Here is a 22,797-nt window from a genome sequence, read left to right as displayed (position 1 = left end):
TCCTCCTACGATTTCTCCCTACTTATGTGCCTCCCCTCTTCCATCCTTCCCTCCTTCTCCCACTCCAGCTGTCAGGAGGCTTCATTATTAAAGATTTATGGCAGAGTCTGGGCAGCTCCTCCAAAAGCTTTTGTCAGACAGACCGCGTGACTCAAATCTCACTGCCACTAACTTGAGGTGACACGGAGACTTGTGCACATGGTGTGCACACACGCACACACGTTTTCCTCTCAGTTAAGGACACTGTTTAAATTGCTGCTAAGCTTTTTTTAGTTCTTTTAAACTGAATATAATGCACGGTTTATTGTTTTGAATAATAATTTACTGATAAATTATCTGCGGTTATAAATGACTGCCACTGGCCACTTAACACTATATACATAAATTACTTGGACATTTCTAATATGAATTTCTTAATCCTTTTTTACTAAAATCTAACTTCCAAAAACCTTCTAACCCCTTAGATTTTTGTTTGGATGTTTTCCCACCATGGAGTCCTAAAACAGGCTGTTTTAGCAGATCTAGTTTAACATATTTGCTTTTAATTTGGCCACTTTCAGATTTATTTTTGTTTTTGTGTTAGTTGAGATAGTTTCACCGTCCTCTGACTTTAAGGCAGATCGAGCATCATTCCTCCTTCAAAATACATTTATAGTTTGAGTTCAGGGATTCAGAAGATTCAAAATTTGCAATTCATATGTGAGACAAACGGTTGCACACAGTTTGGAGGAGGATTTAATTTGGTGCTGGATGCACTAAGTCTGTTAGATCATTAAAGCTTTTGATTCTCGTATGTGGGTTGAAAGTTTCTACATTTTAGCTTGATGAACCCACAGTATTTTTTAAATGACAGGAAAGTTTATTATAATTCTAAGCAGCTGTTGGAAAATGTTAACCTTACCCTATCATGCTAAATGTGTAAAATCTCTTCCAGGTTGGTTTAACTAAAATTGGATTTAATAGTAATTAAAATGCTACTTCCATTAGGCAGGCTGGTAAAAATAAAAATATTGGTCTTATCTTAGACTTATCTTTTATGTGTTTGTGCAGGAAAGCTCAGGAGCAGCAGAAGAAAGTGGTCGTTGCAGGTTGTGTACCCCAAGCCCAGCCACGGATGGAATACCTGAAAGGCCTCAGCATTATAGGGGTATGTGTTTGAGAAGTTTTACTGTTCTTGTTTTATTTTATTCAGCTTTGGTGCAAAAATGTGTCAGAGGCAACTTAGCCATGCCTAGTCACAGTAGAATAGGACAAGAATGGATGAGTGTTTCTTGGTGATCAGGCTAACCACTGTTATTGCTTTACTTAGCCGATCACAATATATTGCACTGCACTATCAAACGCCGTTGCTGTGCTTTTGTTTATTTAAGGTTAAGCTCTTTTCGACACAGTTTCATCTTTAAATAAAATGTAATTCAAAGAGAAAAAGGAGGGAAAAAAGTTTTAAGTTATGTCTTTATTTCATAAGGTAATTCACTAACTACATTCTCCCCATTGCAGGCGACTAGTCTTGGTCTGTTTGAGGATATAAACTGGTTCTGTGTTTCTTTAAAAAGTTAATAAAATAAAAGCACAATCATAAAGTCATCCATTCTGAAAAAAAGGAAATCTCCCCAAAATAAAAAAAATGGGGGCATTATAAAATTATTCAAAATTATTTCAATAAAGATAAAAAAAATGGAACTTCACCTTAGATTAATCATATTTAAATATTTGTTTATAGCACACCTTCTATGAGTAGGCACTATAAAAAAGGGTTTAATCAAACTTAAGACATACTGATTTAAATCAGGGACTTTAAATTTGCCTCTGCAATCATATCAATCAGGGGTCTTTTGCATATAAAAAAGCCAAAAGTTAATAAAGTCTAGTTTTTTTTTGTAACAATCTAAATGAATAGCTGGTACTTAAGAAACTCCTTACAGCGTTAGTGCTTCATCTTGCTTCTTTTTTGGACACTTAATAGAATCTGAAAATAGCTGCTAGTCTTCCAAGGCAAGGCAAGGCAAGGCAAATTAATTTGTATAGCACAATTCAGTACAAAGACAATGCAAAGTGCTTAAAATATAGGAAAGTAAAACAGAATCAAAGCAAGTAGAAAAAAAAACACTGAATTAAGACAAAACAAAAAAAACACTGAAAAAACAAAACAAACACTGAACAGTGCTGTTGCATGATCAAAAATAAAAAGAACTTTTGAATTGGCAAACAAGGACTAGTGAAGGTTAAATGTGCAAATCAAAATTCCAACTTCAAATTGCTTTTGAGCAGCTTTTAAACCTGAAACTCAGAAATTTTAATATCCAAAAGCTAGTGGAGCGCTATGCAGCTCAAAGGAAAATTAGTCCGCTGTTATAGTTTAATAAAACCGTTCTGAATTTTTTGAAGAGGTGTCATTATCTTGAAATGTTAAAACCTTGAAAATAGCAGATTTATTTATTTTTTGGTGAGAGTTTTATTGTTGCTTTAAGGCTTGTTGAGGAGCACAGTATTAGCAGACTGTTCCACTGTAGTTACAAACAGGCTTAGATAGTTATTCCTTCCAGTAAACATGGTACACTGGTTTGAAACATTGCAGTTCATTTCCACCATGTCTTTACATACAGATTAACAAGCTTGTATCTGTGGAAGCTTTCAAGGGGCAACAAAGAACCAGGAAGTTCACCTTTGTAACCTGACTTATTGTTATGAGTCAGTTGAGTTTATGGGCTGATAAAGGCAGAAATTCACACACCTGTTCTCCTTTTGTGTTTGTAGGGATCTGTCAGGGTTATGTTTTATGCCTGTTATTCTATTATTTAATCTTAAACCTGAGATAAGATCCCAGCTCTGAACATTTGTTTAAATTAGGTTCCTAATTGCTTTATTCACTTATGAAACAGTCTCTGAAATGTGTCGTTTGAACATCCAGTAAAAGGTATTTATCCATTTTCCATTCAAACCACAAGTCCATTCAACCCTGATTTTTATTTTTTCCCTTCATTGTAAACATGGCTGAATGTGCCTATACATCGCATGCATGCATGGACAAGCTGCACACAGGTATATGAGAAAAGACAAACACGGCTTATGTTTTTGTGGTGGCTACAATCCACTACATAATGACAGTGGCAGTTGGTGGGTTATTCAAATTAGATGCAAATGAGTTCAGAATTTGTCTATTGTGATTTCACTAACGGCTAGATAAGGGATCTGGTTAAAAACGGGCACTTCCTTTTTCAATTCACTGGGTTTAATTGACCTTTGTGTCTCATCTTTTTTTGTGTAGATCTGTTTTCATGTCTGAGTGAATGACAGTGCACTTTATATAAGGTACAGAGGCAGTCACGCAAGCCTGCAGTGTTTCACCCATCTTAACTAGACTTGTCATATTCTGAATCCAACACACACATACAGACATATACTATACTGAATAAAGAAAAAAAAAAAGACATAGCATGGGGTACGGACATTGGAGGCGCTCATATCTCAAACAAAGCTTTTCCATTGGCTGTTTTGTTTTGAACTCATAAATGGTGCTGAATGCATTTTATTTTTATAAACCTATAACTTGCCATATAAAAAGGTTGAGGTGATGTTTTTTTAATGTTAACAGAGTATGTCTTTTGATTTAATTATTTTAATGAAGGTACTTTTTTTCATTTTTTCCCCCCTTTAGGAATAGAAAATACAGATAAAAAACAAAATAATGCAAGTCATTGAAATTCTCTCTGTATGATATTATTAAGTAAAATCCATCAAAAACGTTTCAAAATTGTCCAATATAAAGTAGAAAGGAAAACGTTATTTTTTTCAGCTGCTTAGATTATTTATTATTGAAGTTATGTTTATTTATGATTTTGATTTAAATGCAGCTTTGTGGCCTGATATTATAGAGTTGAAACCATAGCAACAGTATGATGCTACATTTGAAGGGTTTCAAAACTAACCTTTAAAGCTCAGTGTAGATGTGTTGATGACTGAACACTAACTTATCTCTGATTCCAAAGCTCCAACTAAACAAACGTCTTATTAACGTTTCAGCTTCGAAATAATAAAACCAAGGATTGTTCATTTCTAATTAGAGGAATTAGGCTGTTAATCTGCTTTCTTTTACATTCCAACATTTTTACTTTACAAATGTTGAAGATATTGATAAATGTTTATAATAATAAAGCTAGCCCTCCCTTATTTTTATTTTTCTATTTTTTGGCTGTAGTACAGAGTGTCTTTATAAATGTGTTTCTTGTACAAAGCGATGGGGCTGATCAATAATCCTCTTTAATAAAAAGAATTGGCAAAACTTTAATTATTTTTCTGAATAATATGATTTTCCTTCCAATATATATTTATTTCCAGCCATAATCCGGCGGTTCCTCTTGTTTTTAACATTCCTCCATTTTTGAGTTGTGGAGTATTCTATGAATATAAAGTAGGATTTGAGCACAGAGTTGAAAGGGGAGATCTAAATTAGTTTGCAAAGTGTAAGCATTACCACACCTTTACTGTACAAAGAGACACCCGCTGCTGCTCTGAATGGATCCAGATTGCTTGGCTATTACAAGGAAATAGGTTTTATTTCAGTGTGTAACATGCATGGAACGAGTGCCTGCAAAGCACAGTGTGTCTCCGTGTGAATGTGTTTGGAAAAGTACTCTGGGTAATGGACCTGCGGGCAGTCGGAGCCCTTGGCAAGTCCAAAGTACAAACATCTGAAAGCAGAGGAAGGGAAAGACTTAGAGGAATTAAACCAGATATTTACGTTAAAGAAAATTGTACATTTTACCTCTTAAGGTTTCTGCTCCTCTTTTTAATCTCTTTACAATTAATATTCCGCTCTCTCTAACAATCACATTGTACAATGGTAGATTAATACATTCAGTGCTGTTCACTAGGAGATTTTTTTTCTCTTATTTTGTATGTAATTCAGTTTTCTAACAGTCTAATTAAATTTAAGCTGTAGCCAATTGGGTTTGCTTATTATCTTTGCTTGTATTACAGAGGTTTAAGCTGCCAGAACTGCAGATTTTTCTTTTTTTTTGCAGATGAAAATGAGAATGACTTTTACTGATTTCTGGGTTTTAGATATTCTTCAGTAATCTTATTTGAAGGCTCTTTCTAATTACCTACGTGGTGTTTTTCTGCTCCTTTTTTTTACCTCTCCCCTCTGCCATTGACTTTTGATTCACATCATTAAAAATGCTGCATTTCCAGTACACTGATCAATACAAACCATACATGTTAGTGTGCCTATGTACATACTCGCTGATTGGCATTTAGGAAATCCATATTACTCAATCCTTCTTGGTGAAAGTTTGTTGTGATAGTATCATTCTGCACTCGTTTGCCATTCTACTTATTGCACACTGTCTTAGTTTGGATTTACATAACCTCCTTAAATAAACCTTGATAAGTATATGTGTGTTTGTGTGCTGTCAATATTCTGAGTTTGACCGCGTGGGCTTGTTTAGGCTCCATCAATAACTGTATTCCCTGGTGTCTCTGCACTGCAGGTCCAACAGATTGATCGAGTGGTGGAAGTGGTGGACGAGGCTGTTAAAGGTATTTCAAATGAAAAAAACGATGCACATACTAAGCTTATTCATGGGATTTTGCGAGCTCAGGGAATGAAGAATTAGTTGACATGTAAAAAATTAGAATTTCAAATTTATTTTTCATCTATAAATAAAATGAGCTGCAAAGATTTTTATTTTTGTAAGGATCATGTTTTAACCAAAAATTTTTAGTGCATTTCTTTGGTATTTTATGTGATATTTCAAAGGGGTGCATCTTTCTTAATTCCTTTGCAGTTTGCTAAAAGCGATGTTGAAAAGCCAACAAACATCTGGAAGACGCTGCTACTTCTGCACATCGAAACCCTTACATGCAATGCTTAAAGTACACATTGGTTGTGATGCAACATGCTGCAGAGTTAAAATTTTCTTAAACAAGCACAGGTAACCTGTTAGTTATGATGGAACAATTAATGGAGGTAAATAAGGAACATCCAGGGGATGCAGCCACAGATATGATACTAAGGTAGAGGTTTACCATCCAGCAGGAGAGCCCTAATCAACCCGTCAGTGCTTCAGTTGTAGGACATTCACTAAAAAGTCAACGTCGACAAAACTGAGTCAGCTCACATCTGGATAACTTGAAGGTTTCCCCCCCACCACCCCACCCCACCCTGGCTTGACCATTTAAAATCCTTAAACAATGAGACTTGAAAACACAGATCAAAGAGAACAATTTTTTGAAAAAAATGTTTTTTTTTTTTTTTTTTACTTAATTCAGAGGTCATCAACTCTGGTTCTCAGGTACCACTGTCCAGTATGGTTCAGATGTTGTCTTACCTGACTTAAATAACTGGCTGATTAACAGGCTTCCCCAGCCCTCTGGATGCTGCTGAGGAGGAAATGCAATTATTTGATTCTGGTGTGCTGCAGCAGAGGCAGTTCTAAACAGAGGGATCTAAGGACAGGGTTGAAGACCTCTCACCTTATCAATAAAAATATATTTTTTGTATCACATAAGGCTGGGCATGTATGATATTTTCAATTGTTGAACTTAGCTACAGCTCAAACTGTACGATTAAACCGCAGGGTTTAATAGTTCTCAGCTCACAATGTATGTTCTTACACTGTGCTGCCTGGTGCTCTGATTCGAGCTACCTGATCACACCGCACAACCGAAAACCACACGTCAGACTCGGCGCTGAATGGTGCTGGTCAGACTCGTCGATCTGGATTTAGAACTGTTCAGTTTTTTTGTACATGCCCAGTGTGTGAGGTTCTGGTTAATCAGGTGGAAGACGCTCCTAACTCTGCTTCAACAGCAGGATTTGCACGCAAACACCTCACAAGGGCCAACTTAAATTTTCAACATGTTTGATTTTTCTACTGACCTTACGATTCCTGATCGGGAGGTGGTCGTGAGAGGCTAATCGCTCCTCGTTACCTCCTATATACAACACGACGCAGGACGCATGATGATGCTGAAACTTGGCCCGTTCCAAAAAGTCTCGTACGACTGGAGAATCGTCCCGAAAAGGGCCAAAAATTATACAGTGTATGTCCAGCTTTAAATCCCAAACAGTGCAACAACAAGTTGCAACAAGTAATATAACCAAATGTAAGAAGGTTTGAAAGATAAGAATGTTTTTACAAGGCACCAAGTATCTGTTTTAAAGTTGAGTTTGCACTAATTTAATGAATGTAAGGTCAAAAAGTGGCTTATCTAATGGAATCAGAACATACCTCTAAATATAATAATAGATTTAACATAATTCCAACTTTTTAAATCAGTTTTTTCTTAATCAAAATTAACTAGCTAAGTTTTTTAATTAGAAGTGCTTAAGTTGGAGTAACTAGATGTGCTGTTCGGTTCATAATGAATTTTAAATCTATATTTATTTTCACTTGTCGAAGATTAATGATGGGAAAATGTCTGTAATTAATGAGTTTTGCTGCCTGAGGTGCTGCTTAAAAAGATCCTTCTTGTGTATTAAGCTTATTGACGGGCTCACATGTCACTGATTAGGTCATCCATTTAAATTGTTAGTGAACCACTGCACTTAACAGTTTAATGAAGGTCAGAGAGAGTTTCCAGTGAGAGAGTCCAGTCAAGCTGTCATGCACCTCCAGCTGTTTTTCTAATAAAGAACAGATTGAGTTTGAACTGCTTGTGTAAGTCTATCAGTTTTGCACTGCAGGCTTTATTTTAATGAAGGACAGCTGAACTAAGCTTAATTTTTAAAATGTGCCATCACCTCTAAATTGGCTGCTTATCATCATTGCGTATGTGTAAACACATATATAACTTTATCCTGCCTTCTTGATGTCTTATGTTTTACCACTTTCCATTCATTTCCAATTTGCACCCTCTTCTAAGCATTTTTGGAGCCTTCGTTTTTTTGCCACATTCTACCTCCTCCTTTTCTCCTCCCACCATCACCTCCTCCACAGAAACCAATTTCCCCAGTATCATTACAGTCCTTTATGACCTCGTATAAACTGAGAGCTGTTTTCTTGTCTCAGAGGCCCGGGCATAAACCCTTTAAGATGGGGGATTTGCCTTTAGTAATGGCTACTAAAATACTAACGTCAATGAACTGGTAATAGTTGCATGTAATTTCTGAGCCAGGGCTGCTTGCAGGTCTGTTTTCCACATGACATGAGTACACAGCATGTTTTTATGAACTTGCCTTTTTAGGCAGTGAAACTGTCCATTCTGTTCATGAAAAAAAGTTTGGTCTATATGATAACTTTTCCTGTAAAGGTGCTTTCTATTATGCCTTACCTCTGTTGGATTTAATTAGTATGTATTGACATAATTTATACAGTTGCACAAATTACAATTACCGCTGCTCACTGTGGTGTTGCTAACCATTTTACAGCATTAGTGGTTTGATGGGTGTTAGAGGGCTTCTATTGTTCCAAGTTTGCTTACATAGATGCATTTTTTAACTATACCAGATGCTAATTTACTTTTTAACTGTGGACGCAGCTGGGACTACACAGCATTTTCTTGCCCAGTGGCACATACATAAAAATGAAACATTGACAGTCATTAGATTTGAAGGAAAATTAGCTGGTTTTGCTTTTTTGCATCAATAAACATGGAAACTTCTTTTACTTTTAGTAAAAGAGATGTTTTAAAGAGACTGTAGTGTTTTCAACAAAGATGTTGGTGACACCCAGTTAAACCACAAATGAAGAACAGAAATAACAAAAATGAAATAACAGAGAATACACTATCTCAATACCTACACATCGATACAAAAAATAAGTACTTCAACTTCACCAAAATAACATTTCCAAAAATCATCATTAATATTCAAACTTATCAGTGTAAACTGTCATATAATGTAACTTACTGCGTTCCTGCCTGATAATTCGGAGTGGATGGCATCTGATAACATTTCTGTGCTGCTTTTTGCATGTTACTCTCTGTTTTCATAGCAAAACGGTAAACCGGAAGTGCACAACCGGAACCCGAAGTACAATTTACCGACAATATTTCTTTTTTAATATAAACTTATACAGAGCATGAAATGATTAACTAAACTACTTGCAATCATTGTTAATACCATAGACATATTTTAAGAGTTATTTATGCAACCTTATGAACTTATCAATAGAAATGCCTTGAGGGCAACACAGAAACCTCGGCAAAAACTAAGCAATATGGTTTTCATTTTAATCTGTTCAAGCAAATGTTTATTTCCACAAGAATATTATATGTAGCAATCCTTATAATAGTGGCATCCTTAAATTATTTTTGAGATCAAATTTTCAACAAAGATCTTTTCTTTGTTTTTGTGCTTATCACAGTGAAGCTTTATTATAAAAATGGTCACAGTACTAAATGACAAACGTTTACAGCTTTGTTTGTGTTTAGGTAAGCTATATTTTTTGTTTCTTCCTTTTAAATACATCATTGTTAAAAATTAATAGCTATGAAAACAAGGGAAAGGCAATTATCATAATCTCTAAGAACATGACAAGTAAATACAATGCTCAAAAAATGAAGGAAACACTCAAATTATACATCCTAAATTTAAAGGAAATATTCTCATTGAATACTATTCTGTATGAAGTTGAATGTGCCAACAACAAAATCACACAAAATTCATCAGTGGAAATCAAATTTATTAGCCAATGGAGGCGTGGATTTGGAGTTGCATACAAAATTAAAGTGAAAAAAAAACACACACTACAGGCTGATCCAACTTTGATATAATATACATAAACAGGTCAAAATGAGGCTCGTTATTGTCCATTGCCACATGCCTGTACAGTGAAGAAAATAAGTATTTGATCACCCTGCTTTTTTGCAAGTTCTCCAACTTAAAAATCATGGAGAGGTATGAAAGGATCTTCGTTGGTGCATGACCACTGTGAGAGAGATAATAAAAAAAATATATATAATTTTACTATTTTCCTCCCTAAAAATGTCTTAGAACTAATTTCTCACTCATCACATCATATAAAGCCAAGTCACTCTCTCCAATGTTTCTACCATTGTACATAGATCTGCAATCTGGGTCTGATGAGTTTGCACATACTTTGCTCATCTGACTTCATTGTGCAGTAGCATCTAAAATGTGAGTCTTTGGAGTTCTTGTAACACATTCAGTGGAAACAGAATAAAGGAATCTTGTCAAAATATAAAATGGCAGAGTAAGATATCATTATTCAATCACTTGAATTGCCAAATACTTTATTTCCAAGGGATTTTTATTATTTTTATACACAATAGAATACACTAAATGTATATTTTATACAATATATTTGATAAGGTATGCTTATTTGTATAAACTAGGTGGGCATAGATAATTTTTCTTAAATCTAGATTAATCTTGCTATAATCTTGAAATTAACTGAGATTAATTCACATTAAAATGGCTCATTGAATTCTGCCAAAAGGTTTTACAAATCGGAATCAGAATGACTATATGTATCCCTTTGAGGAAATTTTTTTCTTTCAGTGCCAGTTTACAGAAAAGGGAAAAATAAGTTTATAAGTACAAATAAATTGTCAGAATAAAATAAGGACAAGAATAAACTAAGATAAGGATGATATGCGTGTGCTACTTAAAAAATAAGTGAAAGTAGATCTTAGAACAGGTTTCTTAATCCAGGTGACGCGTTAGACCAGGGGCTCATCTCCTGTTCCCAAAATGCATCACATAATACCACTGAACATATATTTTCAATAAGCGGCACATTTTACCCACATTCAGCAAAGCAATCATCAGGAGGCAAACATAATGTTGTTTTTATCCATTCGTGGTGGTAAAATCAAATTTAAAATCACATGACATCACCTACCTAAAGCGGAGGAGTGAAGTTCCCGGCTGGCATCGATGAGGTGTACAGTAACGCCGAGGTAGTTATGATTATTGACAGATGTCCAGTGGTTCAGTGCCAAACAAGTTGCCTTGATCAACTTCTCATCTTCCAAAGCTTTCTCCGCGGTGTGCTGGTCATGTATTCTCCTCATGATAGTTTGCTTGCAGGTAATTTATAAGATGAGTCACCTGTGGCCACCTGGAGCCCATCATCTTCAACCACGCTGATGGGCGTTCTTAAAAATAGATTTTCCCTTAAGCCAACCGAGCTACCCATGTTTGCGCATCACGTTCAATGTGTTTTTTTTTTTCCTTCTACTTGCTTTGTTTCTGTTTTATTTTCCTATATTTTAATCATGTAAAGCACTTTGCATTGTCTTTGTACTGAACTGTGCTATACAAATAAATTTGCTTTGCCTTGCCTTAACAGTAGGCCTACACACAAGACTGATTCGTTCTTGACCCCAGATATACATCAAACCAACTGTGAGAATCGATTAACGGCGATATTTTGTTTATCGCCCAATAAGAGTCTGGCGTTAATGCAGCACGTTAACACAGATAACGACCCACCACTAGTATAAACCTACATTGTAGCCATAGCTGCACTGGGGCTCGCTGAGAGAAGCAAGCCTGCCATACACAGACCACCGTCAGGAGGTAATGCTGGTTAAGGACACAACACTGAAAGCCGGAGCTTGAACCGTCAGCGCATCTGTCGCAGGGCAAACTACATCAGACGCCACATTTCTTGGAGCCACAGTACATAGGTTATAGCTCTGTTTATAGACATAAACATATAAATATAAAGTGTACTTGGCACATTATATTTTTAAATCTGCATATTCTTCAGTAACATTGGCAAGATTAACTGATAAACTGAGAAATCATTAAAAAGAGAGTAATTGTAAGGAAAGGGAAAGCTGTATAGAAGACAAAAACTAAATCCTACATTATTATCTTTCATTTAAAGCAGTCTTATGTAAAATAACATTTGTATTTACCGAATTTCAAAGAATGCACAGTTTTTAAGTCAAATATAATTAACTCGTGGAAAACGGTAGTAGTCCAAATAGATTAATTGGCGATGGTGTTCATAATTAATTACCTTAAAGTGTTTTCCACTGTAAAGCCCAATAGATATAATTTTGTTCTTTTGAAATCTACCCTAAATGTTAACATTAAAAGTTACAAGGCAGATTACATAGTGTTGAGCATCACCAGGATATTCTCAGATATGTTTCAGTTTTAGTCGATATTACTACCAAGTCCAATCACTGGAGGCTGAATGCAGTTTATAATATCAAAAGGTAAAGATCAAATGTTCAACATGCATGTGGTCATTATTTAACCTATAAACAAACCTACATTGCATCTAGCAGAATTGTTATGAATTTATTCTGTATAAAAGCTAAGATTAAGAAATTATGTGCATTTCCCCCAACCGACTCGTCTGATTCTGTTCCCAAAGTCCCCATCCCCCTTTAGTCCTGCTTGCTGCTATTTCAATCGAACCAGTGAGCACAACAGGACCAACCACTTAGAAAACCTCACACACAGGTCGGTGGGGTCATCCTTTCAGAAATCTCCCTCTCTCACCATCCATCCATCTTGCTCTCTTGTACATCTTTAATTTATTTCTGTCATCTTCTATTCATTCACCAGTATAGCGCCCCCCTCAATTTTCTCTCAGATGTTTTAATGTTCTCTTATGAGTGCACAAAAAGATTTATGGTGGTTTGTATTTATCACAGGAGATGGAAACAAGGACAGATTGGAAAAGGTGCATGTAGGATTGAGGAGGGGCACAATCAATAACAAGAAAATGTGGCACAGAGTGATGCGCCTGTCTCCGTGTGGTGATGTCACGGCAGTTGGCCTCTTTAAACTCTGTAATTGAAATGACAAATAGGGAAGCTTTCTTTGCTTTTATTCAGCAGCTCATGATGGCTATTTAAGTCCTTGCCCCTCATTTATGGACGCCCTGGCTCTGAAATTGAATTTGGCTTTGGAAACATTCCTGCAGTGATTCCCTGCTGTTTTTGAGATTATTTCTTCAGTCTCGGTCTGTGGTCACATTCCCAGATTCCATCCATTTAATGTGAGGGGATATGCGGGAAATGACAATTTCTAAGTTTATTAGAATGGGCAGTTTCATAATTGGAGAAACATCTGGAATATTCAGCATAATAAAGCTAATTGCTCTCTCTTGACATATCAGCATTTGTAATTATGCATAGTTAGTTTATTTACTCCCCATCCTGATGCAAATGATGTACTGGAAAATGCAGGATTTAAACTTCAACCGTGATGCAACTTTCAATTGTGTTGCATAGTGTAATTGTATAAATCTTTAGAGGAATTTCTCATTTAAACGTGACATTATGCTATATGCCTGTGGTTTATTTGGTGTCATCAGAAAATGTCTTTAGTGCGACCTTGTTTATCATTATTGGATACATTTAGCTCCTTGAATCTGAGATTCTTTTCAATTTTGGTCAAATATACAGTCTAATAAAGAATTATAAAATCGAGTCAAATTCTGAAATACTATATATTTTAATGGATTTTCCCTTAGTATTAGACACTTAGCATTGTTTTATTGTGGGGTTTACTCATATGTTCTATCTTTAGTTGGTTGATGATAAAAAAAAAAACTGCATACTAGTTACAGTAGTAAAGGAGCATACAGCAGGTTCGTGTCCTTGTTTAATCGTCACAACTCTGATATCTTGAAGAAAGGACGGCCAAATGTGCTCAAAGCCTCAGCTGTTTTCCACTGGGGAACATTTCTCATTTCCTTGCTTGTTCTGGGATATTACAAGCAGTCACGGCTCACTGATTGGCTCTCTGTCCTCCTCTGGGGCAGCTTGTCATTTTTATCTACCAATTGATAACTCTGCTTCCCAGCCTGATCCCTCCTTCCCAGGAGACTCATGTAGAGAGGATGAAAACAGGAAGACAATTCCATCCCTCAGTGCCTCCATCCTGCACACCTGCAGCTGGTACCCTCTTGGATGGGTTGAGTAAAGAGCCTTCATCTTGCTGTTTACACTCAAACTATGAATATTACGAGCAATTACACTTAATGGTAGATGTTCAGTTATGTTAGAAACAAAGTAACACCCATCAAAATTATACTTTGATTGTAGGATTAGTCATAGTATCTAATGTAAATCTAAGTAGGGTAGAACCCTTTAATTAGACCTATTCTTTTATTCATGTGTACCCTTCATTGTCTGCACTTGTAATAACTAGAAAATAATTATAGGAATTAATTTATGCAAATTGGTGACCTACTTACTACAATGTATATTGCCTCATTTCCCAAATGCATGTCCTTTCAAGTCAAGTCAAACACTTTGCCAATATTCTACAAATTCTTGGAATATAGCCTGGTGCTCAAGGGCACAAAATAACTAAAGCCTCGTTTAGAGTTAAATTAGCAGGTTTAGACTGGTCTGTAGCATGGATCTGACTTTAAGAATCAGGCGTTATTCCCCTGATTGTTATTAGAATGCCCAACATCAGCACTTTTTGCTGCTTTGATAACTTTTGTCCGTTCCCAACTTGTCTTCAGTCAAACGGTACAGCTATGTGGAAATAAGGCCACTAACACAACCTAACAGTCCTGTAAATGTGTCAGATCCGGACTTTACAAAAACCTTTTTTATAGGATGCCTTTGAAAAAACAACAATAAAAAAGATTATTTTTATACAATAAAGCTAATGTTTCATTCCCCTTGAACTGCAGTCATATTATCTTGTTGTATTTCCTGTTTACATTTTTATTTTGTGTTCTTTTTTATCAGTTAGATTAGAATCGGAACATTTTACTGTCATCATACCCTGAAAAAAGAGGTTAAACGCCTCTAATATCAGAGAAAATACAGAGTACAAAATATGAAAATATGAAATTTTCACTCAGGATTATAGTGTTTGTTAGTTGCATTTCTCCCTATGACAGATTTTTGACAAAAAAAAGGAGGAAAAAAAAGATAAAAAGCCAGTAAAAGAAAGCTGAAAGTCCAGAAGATTTGAAGTTTCTAGCCCTGACCTTAAGTGAATTCAGTGAAATCACTCCTCTGCTGAACGACTGTGACAAAAGCTGTAATATAAAAAACTAATAATAGCAGCATTCACACACCTGTAATTGTTGCTGTGGATTCATCCAGCATCATTACTCTGACACGCACAGTTGTTTAGTGATCTGCTGGTGTTGAATTTTTCATTAGAGTTGGACCAAAACACATAAACAATAATTACTTAAATTATCGCCAGAGATATTTATTTTGGATGAATGAGAAAAGTAAAGAAAAAAGGTAAATATTGTTAATTAAACTGTATATGTAGGTAACATAAATATTCAAATTAGATGGACTATAAAAGAGGGATTTTATTAGCCAAAGAACTTTATACTTACAAACAGAGCTGCTGTAAAGTCTGCAGCCTGACTGCAGAATCTGTTGAAGATCTATAGTAGATATACAACAAACTGTCTCTACGCCTTGGGTTGCTGCTGCTCTTTCTAATAAAGTGGTCATTATATAGGGTATTTGGAGCTAGTCGTTAAGGTCTCTGAATAGAGTGTGTAACATTGGTTGGGCTGAAAATGGCATATTTGCTGTTCTGTGTGCCCTAATGCAAGCCAGGTTAAAAATCCCTAGATTGCAACAACAGGCTCTGATTGGTTGGTTTACAATGAGCGAAGCTGCTGAGCAAAGACGCATCATAGCAACAAGCACTCACTCACTGAAACATCGAAATTGTTGATATGGTAGGGTGACCAGACGTCCTCTTTTATCCCGGACATGTCCTACTTTTCACACCATAACAAATGTCCGGGGGGGATTTGAAAGTTGTCCGGGATTTTGGTCGACTACAGTGCAGCACATAGTCAAAACCCACCAAGCATTCGAACTGAGCCGTCAACTCCGGGGACCCCGGCGGGCAGCAGCGGGGAGCCAGCGGGGGACTGAGCCACCGAACCCGACCCGGTAAGGGTAGTCTGGGCACCGGTGGCCCCGTCCTTCCCCCAAAAAGTGTTCTGCTTTTCAGAAGCCCAAATCTGGTCACCCTAGATATGCTTGCATGCTATCAACAGCTTAGCGACAAAATTATTCTTACAGCTTGCGGTTGTGACGGCCTTATGGTCGGAACAGTCTCTTGTTTCAGTAAAAGAAGTTTAGCAAATCCTGCTTTGGACTGTCCAAGATTTTGAAAGCTGTCTTTGGTAAAATGCTTAAAGCAAATGAACATCTGAGCATCGAACTTTGCAAGGATCTTCTGATACACAAAAATAATCCATGCCTGTTGAGTCTTCGGATCCTTGGGAAGACTGTGAAAATGTTCCCCTTTCTCCATGCAGCCTGGAACACTGCGTTTACGCCCCTGGTCCTGGCTCATTTTCAATAGAGAAACTGCCTGCTTTGTAATTCTTGTAGAAGTAAACCCAACTGTAGGCTATACAGCTAAACTAGTGTCTAATATCTTCGTGACCTCTGTTCATGTTCTTGAGCCATTGAACCAGTGAGCTGGTCCGTTTGTAAATTTCGTGGCGTGACAAAAGAACAGGCCAGAACCAAATAAGGCACCACCCCCGAGTTTACGTCAACTCTGGGCTTTGTTTGGATTCACCTGTTTTATGGTGGAAGTTTAGAATTGTGAGATTTGCATAGAAAGGAGGTGTCGATGGGGTTTGAAATTCTCTATACGTCCATTTCACTCACTAAACTATCGTTATTCATCTACGACCATGTAAACTCTGTTTTGCATACTATGACACCTTTAAATCTACTTTCCCTATGATTTTCGAATCCTGAGCAAAACTTTCCCACAGAGTAACGGATATTATTGTGTCCCAGTGTGTGCTCTTTGCCTATTTTTAGTTTTACAAATCTCAACCAAGTGTTTTCTTAGGTGAACTGTATTAAAGATGTACTCACTTCACCCCATTTTATTAATAAGCTGCTACACATCCATTGAACACGTTGACACAAAGATTTCTCAAATTTTAAAATGGACAACTCATTCTTTGACTACCAGTAATAGATGCTGCCTCATGTTCCAAAATTGGATCATATGTGTTTGGTAGGATCTCTGTTACGGGGTAGTGCGTCTCAAGAGCATACTGTTTCAGAAAAAGAAATATTTAAATGTTCTTTTATTTGAAAAAAAGATGGAAAGGCTGATATTTGTGTTTTAAACTTTAAAAGACAATTAATAAAACAATTTATAGATTTTATGCCTCTTTAATTAGTACACTCTAAAAGTTTTGTCATCTTTGCTCTGAATATAACTGAGAATCTTCACCAACAATATAACATGACTAACACCTTTAAAAAAGTTCCTCTTATTTCTCATATACGCATAGATTATTTTACCTAAATAAAAGCTTTAGAATCATTCAGAGGTGTTTGGGGGAAAAGTGAGAACAACTTTGGTATAGTTTTTGGTCAGCTGTGGATTTGGTCTGGTCACTCTTCCATAGATGCTGTTTTACATCCATTTATTTTATAGTAAATGACCATTTTACTATATCAGAAGAAAGTTATTAAGGTGTTTTCTTATCATTTGTGTTTTTTGATTATCTGTGGTAATAATTTAGTGAGGTGGCACTGCCTCCAATCCCCTCCACATGGACAGAGATCATAAACCTTTTTTCTGCTTTTAAATTTGACGGGTGTAGATCTGTTCATTAAATACGTACTTCATGTTTTCAGACCGATTCTTTTTAAAATAATTCTCGATTTTACAAGTCAGCCAGTAACCAGGCCTGAGTGTCACCAGATAAACTGAACCAGGGCTGATCAGCTTATTCCTGATTTACGAGAGGTGGTTGTAGTTTCACTTATGGCCAGGTAGTTATTGCCATTAGGAACGTTGTACTTGGATTTTACTTATTGTTGAATATGTTTTCTCCCATATCTTATCCATAATAAAGTTACTTAATAGGTTGTCAGTCCCTCATTTTGTCTGCTGCACACAAACATAGACAATTGGAGACAAAAGTATTTGTTGGGAGAGCTGTTGCACATAAAAAAGTAGGATTCCTGTGTTTAAAGACTATTGTTTGTGGTGTGTTAGAATCAGGATGGTTTATCCTGGGCCTCTTTTCCTGCATTTCTTTTCTAATGTTTTACCACTTTCACTGGTATCTTTGTCCCTCTGTTTTTCTTTTTGTACTATTATTTACAAAATCATTATTTTGAGATGATAAACAATCATAATTAAGTTAATTTCTTAAGTTTCCTATACCCTTCCCCCTTAAGCCAGAATCTGTGCATTGTAAAATTTGTTATACACGTAATTGTGACAGGAAAAGTGTTTTTGATGTGGCTAACATGTTGGTAAATTTGTATTTTTGATGTTTCCAGGTCACTCTGTTCGCCTGTTGGGCCAGAAGAAAGACGGAGGAAAAAGACTTGGAGGTGCAAGGTTGGACCTGCCAAAGATCAGAAAGAACCCTCTGATTGAAATAATCTCCATTAACACTGGGTAGGAGTCACAGTTGCAAACAGAAAACACAGCTTATAAAATATTCAGCTTAACAGAATTCTGCTCTACTGCGTCCCTGTTGCACTTCACTGTGTGTGAATGTTTGTGTGCTCCCCGGCTCTATTTGCTGAACCACACAGCTCCTCTGGGCTGGTTGTTGTGCCTCTAATTTTACCCATTTACAGGCTTTGTTTGGATGCGTGTAGTCTGGGCCTATACATATCTACATGTAATCCGATTACTTAAATGGAAATGGCACAAACTATAATAGAGAGCAAAAAGTGCAGGACCTTTTTGAGACCCATTTTTACTCTTCTATTAAGAGAGAAATGCAGGCTAAGTCAGAATTATTACCACCGCTGCATTATTGCGCATCATCTGTCACGATGGTTTTTTCTTTTTTCGCTGCGTATTTTAAAGGCTTGTTCTTGATTTATCCTATACATCACTATTAAAAAACAAAGTATTGCATCTTAACAAATACAATATTTCTCTACCCCTAAAGGTTTAATCATTTTAATTGATAATATCCTTTTTTTCTGATTTCAGGAATGAATAGAGACACATTCCTGTTATTACAAGGACACATTTTTATAGGTTAATTTTGCTCTGCTTACAGAACCACGCTGCTTTCTACACGGTCGATACTCGGTGGCATTGTTAAAAAAGGTTATGGGAGAGCATTTCCACAGTGTTAGACCTCAGTGATCCATCAGCTGCCTGTCTTAAAGGTGCCTTTTAACGACTGTCTACAACAAGCAAGTGAAGATCCCACAGACACATTACCTTTATGCTTTCAAAAGAAGATATAATTTGTTTCTAAACACAATTTTTATGCTAATGACTCAAAGCATCTTTAAGAGTATAGCAGTGAAACTAATTGTGAGTACAAATGTCCTTGTCTGTTTGGTGGTTTCATATTTTTCATGGATTTCTGCTGACGTCCTTGAACCCTCTTAGCTTATTACAGAAGCATTCTTAGCCATTTAACAGAGAGACCAAAGGGTGTTTTTTTCTTTAGGTCCTGACCCATTATTTATTACACCTATATAACTAGAATCTGTGTTTTATGATTACTTTGCTCGTTATCGTCATCCTGGAGATGCTTCACTTTGGACCTATAAATCTAATCAATTTACATCTTTATGCTTGTTATTGGGGGACCTTTGCGTGCTTAAATATTTATTACTAGTCATTATAAGGAATAGATTAAACTCCCACATTATATGCTCTTGATACAACATATTATAAAACATGATCAGTTTTTTTTATAATTCTGGGAACCAATCCGTTGATTCGGTGAGTGTCTGATAATTTAGTTGTCCTCTACCTTGTTTTTGGGTTTGAATAAAACTAGCTTCAAGAAATGCTTGAATAAAATGTAAAAGCAAACAGTCTGCTGTTTGTTCATAAAGAGGTGATGAGTGTTACTTGATTTGACTAAGTTTCTCGATATAGTTCAAGCTGTTTTTAGCTTTAATATATTACTCCTTTTTTCTATAATAAAGGTTTCTTATGTAGGGATCTAAATGAACAGTTCAGTCAAAAAGCAAGACAAATTCTATTGAAAACCATTTAGATTAGTCTTTAGTGCATGATTTGTTTCATTGGAATTTCATTCATAGTTTATGTTTGAGTTGCCAGCTAAGCTTTTATTACATTTTCTTTATTTTGAGCATAAAGAAAATAAATGAAGCACTTAAAGCAATGATGGACCTTTCATTGTCTTCATAATTTTATCTTCAATCAACACTAAAAGAGCGTTGTGCACAATTTTGATGAAAGAAAGAGCCTCAGTTTTAAAATATACATTATAGTATACATTCCAAAACATCAGAAAGCTAAAAAGTGAAAACTAGAGAAACTTGATAGACTGAACAGGAACACTGTTTGCATGAATCCCATCAATTTTGTAAAGAAGGAAAGAAATATTGTACCTCAGATAAACAGTTATTAGTTCCAACAAATCTGCTGGAGCATCTTTTCCCAAACAGAAAACCTTTGAGGATTGCCTTCCAGTGTTTTCCTCTTTCCTGTTCCAGAGGTCATGCTGAAGGTTTTCTCTTTGTTTGAGATCAGGATTCATTATTAAATTAATTAAAACATTTATTTTTTCATTTGATTAAAGGATAAGAGGGATGCGGTCCATACTTCTGTCCTTCAGAAAGATTTTCCCTGTCAACCTTTTTCTGCAAATGCTTTTGCTGCTTTCTATTTTATTTTTATTCTATGTTTACTGTCATTTTAGAGGAGGGTTGCAAACTTCTTTTTAGTGTTAATATTATATTTTCTTTTTCATTAGACAATAATTTGTCCCCTCTGAATCCCTACATTTTTCTGCTCGGGGTTTACAGAAACATTTTTTTTCCATTGGCCTTTGAACCCTTATTTTGATGTTTTCTCTTGATCCTGCAGAACCAAAAAAAAAAAAAATTAATTGGAGGCAGCTGGACTTTCGCACAGTTTCTGTTTTTGGAAACATTTCGACACCTAATCAGAAGGCAGCATCTCTCTGTAGAGCAGAAGAATCGTCTTGATTTAATCCATGCTGCCTGTATCTTGTTTTCAACTTTGTGCAGAGATCCATTAATAACAGTAATTACAGTTTGTTATTAATAACGATTAATAACAGTCTGAGCACGCTTTATTTAAATATCATCATGTCTTCACAAAAAACAGTTTTTAGGCTTGAAGCCCTTAAAATATTGATGAATCCCAATTTATATGACTAGTAATTATGAGCTATTGCAGAAATGTATATTAATTATTTATTTGTGGGGCTAAATATGTTTATAATATTTTATAAAGTAAATATGGAAGAGGGTTAGGGCCACTGAGAAAAAAAAAGTTAACTGATTTTTAAATTTTATTTCAGTTTAATATGGGAAAAGAATCTGAATTCTGACTTTTTTTTCTCAGAATTTCGACTATTTTCCCATATTAAACTGAAATAAAATTTTAAAATCAGTTAGCATCCTCTTCCGTAAGTAAGGGAACAGCTTATCCCCTTTAATGATTTGGATGATGATATGAAAGCTTTCTCAGGTTGTTCATTAAAGTGGTTTATCTTCTTTAAGGTGTTTACTAATCATAACAAACAATAATGCAAATCAAGTTTTTTCACTTTCTTTTTTATATTTGATTCCCTGAAAACTTCTGCTCTGCATTGTTGAAAAAAAATATGCAGATGTGATCCAGATGATCTTCATGTTGTTTTATATTTTTCAAAGTTTGACATGCTCCAAACCATGCTCCCCGTTTTACTCTGGAATGGCTTCAGCCAAACAGTAGATGTACGCTCATGCGGATGACCAAATCTCTCCAAATTAAGCCTTCAAGTTATGAAATGCTTTCTGTTGAGTAACAAATATCTCTATTCTGATGTGGTCATGAAAGGAGAGTATGTCCTCTATTTGCCTTTTTCCCTTGTTGGACAATCTGTTTTCATTACATCCACCTGAGGTAGCGATGACATCATGGCTGACATTTGTCAGTTGCTGAAACACAGAGATCCTCGTGCGACGCGTGGTATTAACATGCTCAACATCATGTAGGCTTTCTAATCCAAACTTTTCCAGCATCACAGAGAACAGTTGGAATCATTCATTTGTTGTGCATGTGGCCTTTGATGTCCCGGGTTTGTTGCTAATTTGTCTGTTGGTATGAGCATGTGGAATCATTAAAGCTCATGTTGTCCTGCTAAATGTCAAACTGATGTTTTCCTTTGGATTGGAGTTTGTGCGCAGGATGTTTTCAAGTCATCTAAAAGTCTTTAATCTCAAGCGTTTCTAGGATATAAAAGGTTAAAAAGTCAAAAGATGCTCGGCTTTGTTTGTGACCTGGAATAAAAAATGACGTCATCCATGTATGTAGCTAGTTAAGGGGAAGATGTCCTTTTTTACATGACAGAGTGACCAGTTTGACAAAATAAAAGATGAAGAAAAGTTAAACAAACATTCAAAGCCCCAACTAGGCTAAAAAGACTGATTGGTGCCGTATTACAAAACAATCCTGCCTGCTTTTTATTTTTTGTTGCTGTTGTTACAACGCAGATTGTTTGACTGGAATTTTTTATTCTATTGACTGTGATAGACAAAAATGTTTGACATTAAAATCTGACGGCGTTGTATCAAACCAAGTGTAAAATACAAATTTATGACCATGCATCTACAGGCTTTAATTGTTTTAATTTTTTTTTTTCAATCTATTTTATTTTTCCTTAATTCAAAAGCACAGAAAACCAGAAAATTATCCCCCCCAAGTAATCGTTTGAGTTTTAATTGCATTTGATTTTGCATAGTCCATTAACCTCTTAAAACCCACTGGGTCGCCGGCGACCCGGTGGCCTTAAGTGGGGCTAATAACTCAGAATGCATAAAATTCCACTGGTAAAATTTTTACCAGCAGGTGGAGCCATTGCACGCAGCTCAAAGCTGACACCAACAGTTCAAAGCCCCACAGCTCTGGAA

The 22,797-nt window shown here is 35.9% G+C and overlaps 1 protein-coding gene across 1 annotated transcript in view; it reads left to right on the top strand.

Annotated features, from left to right (window-relative positions):
• Positions 1-22,797, top strand: part of cdkal1 (CDK5 regulatory subunit associated protein 1-like 1) — a 260,805-nt gene that overhangs the window by 66,525 nt on the left and 171,483 nt on the right. Inside the window, exons 5-7 of the mRNA XM_038275895.1 lie at positions 1,051-1,147; positions 5,493-5,541; positions 18,208-18,328. Coding sequence (XP_038131823.1) covers positions 1,051-1,147; positions 5,493-5,541; positions 18,208-18,328 — 267 coding nt within the window. The remainder of the gene's footprint in view (positions 1-1,050; positions 1,148-5,492; positions 5,542-18,207; positions 18,329-22,797) is intronic.

Source organism: Cyprinodon tularosa, unplaced genomic scaffold (genome assembly GCF_016077235.1).
Source record: "Cyprinodon tularosa strain WSP-4 unplaced genomic scaffold, ASM1607723v1 ctg98, whole genome shotgun sequence".
In the NCBI taxonomy this organism is placed as follows: domain Eukaryota; kingdom Metazoa; phylum Chordata; class Actinopteri; order Cyprinodontiformes; family Cyprinodontidae; genus Cyprinodon; species Cyprinodon tularosa.
Note: the sequence above shows the minus strand (reverse complement) of the source record. Positions and strands in the feature narration are given on the sequence as shown.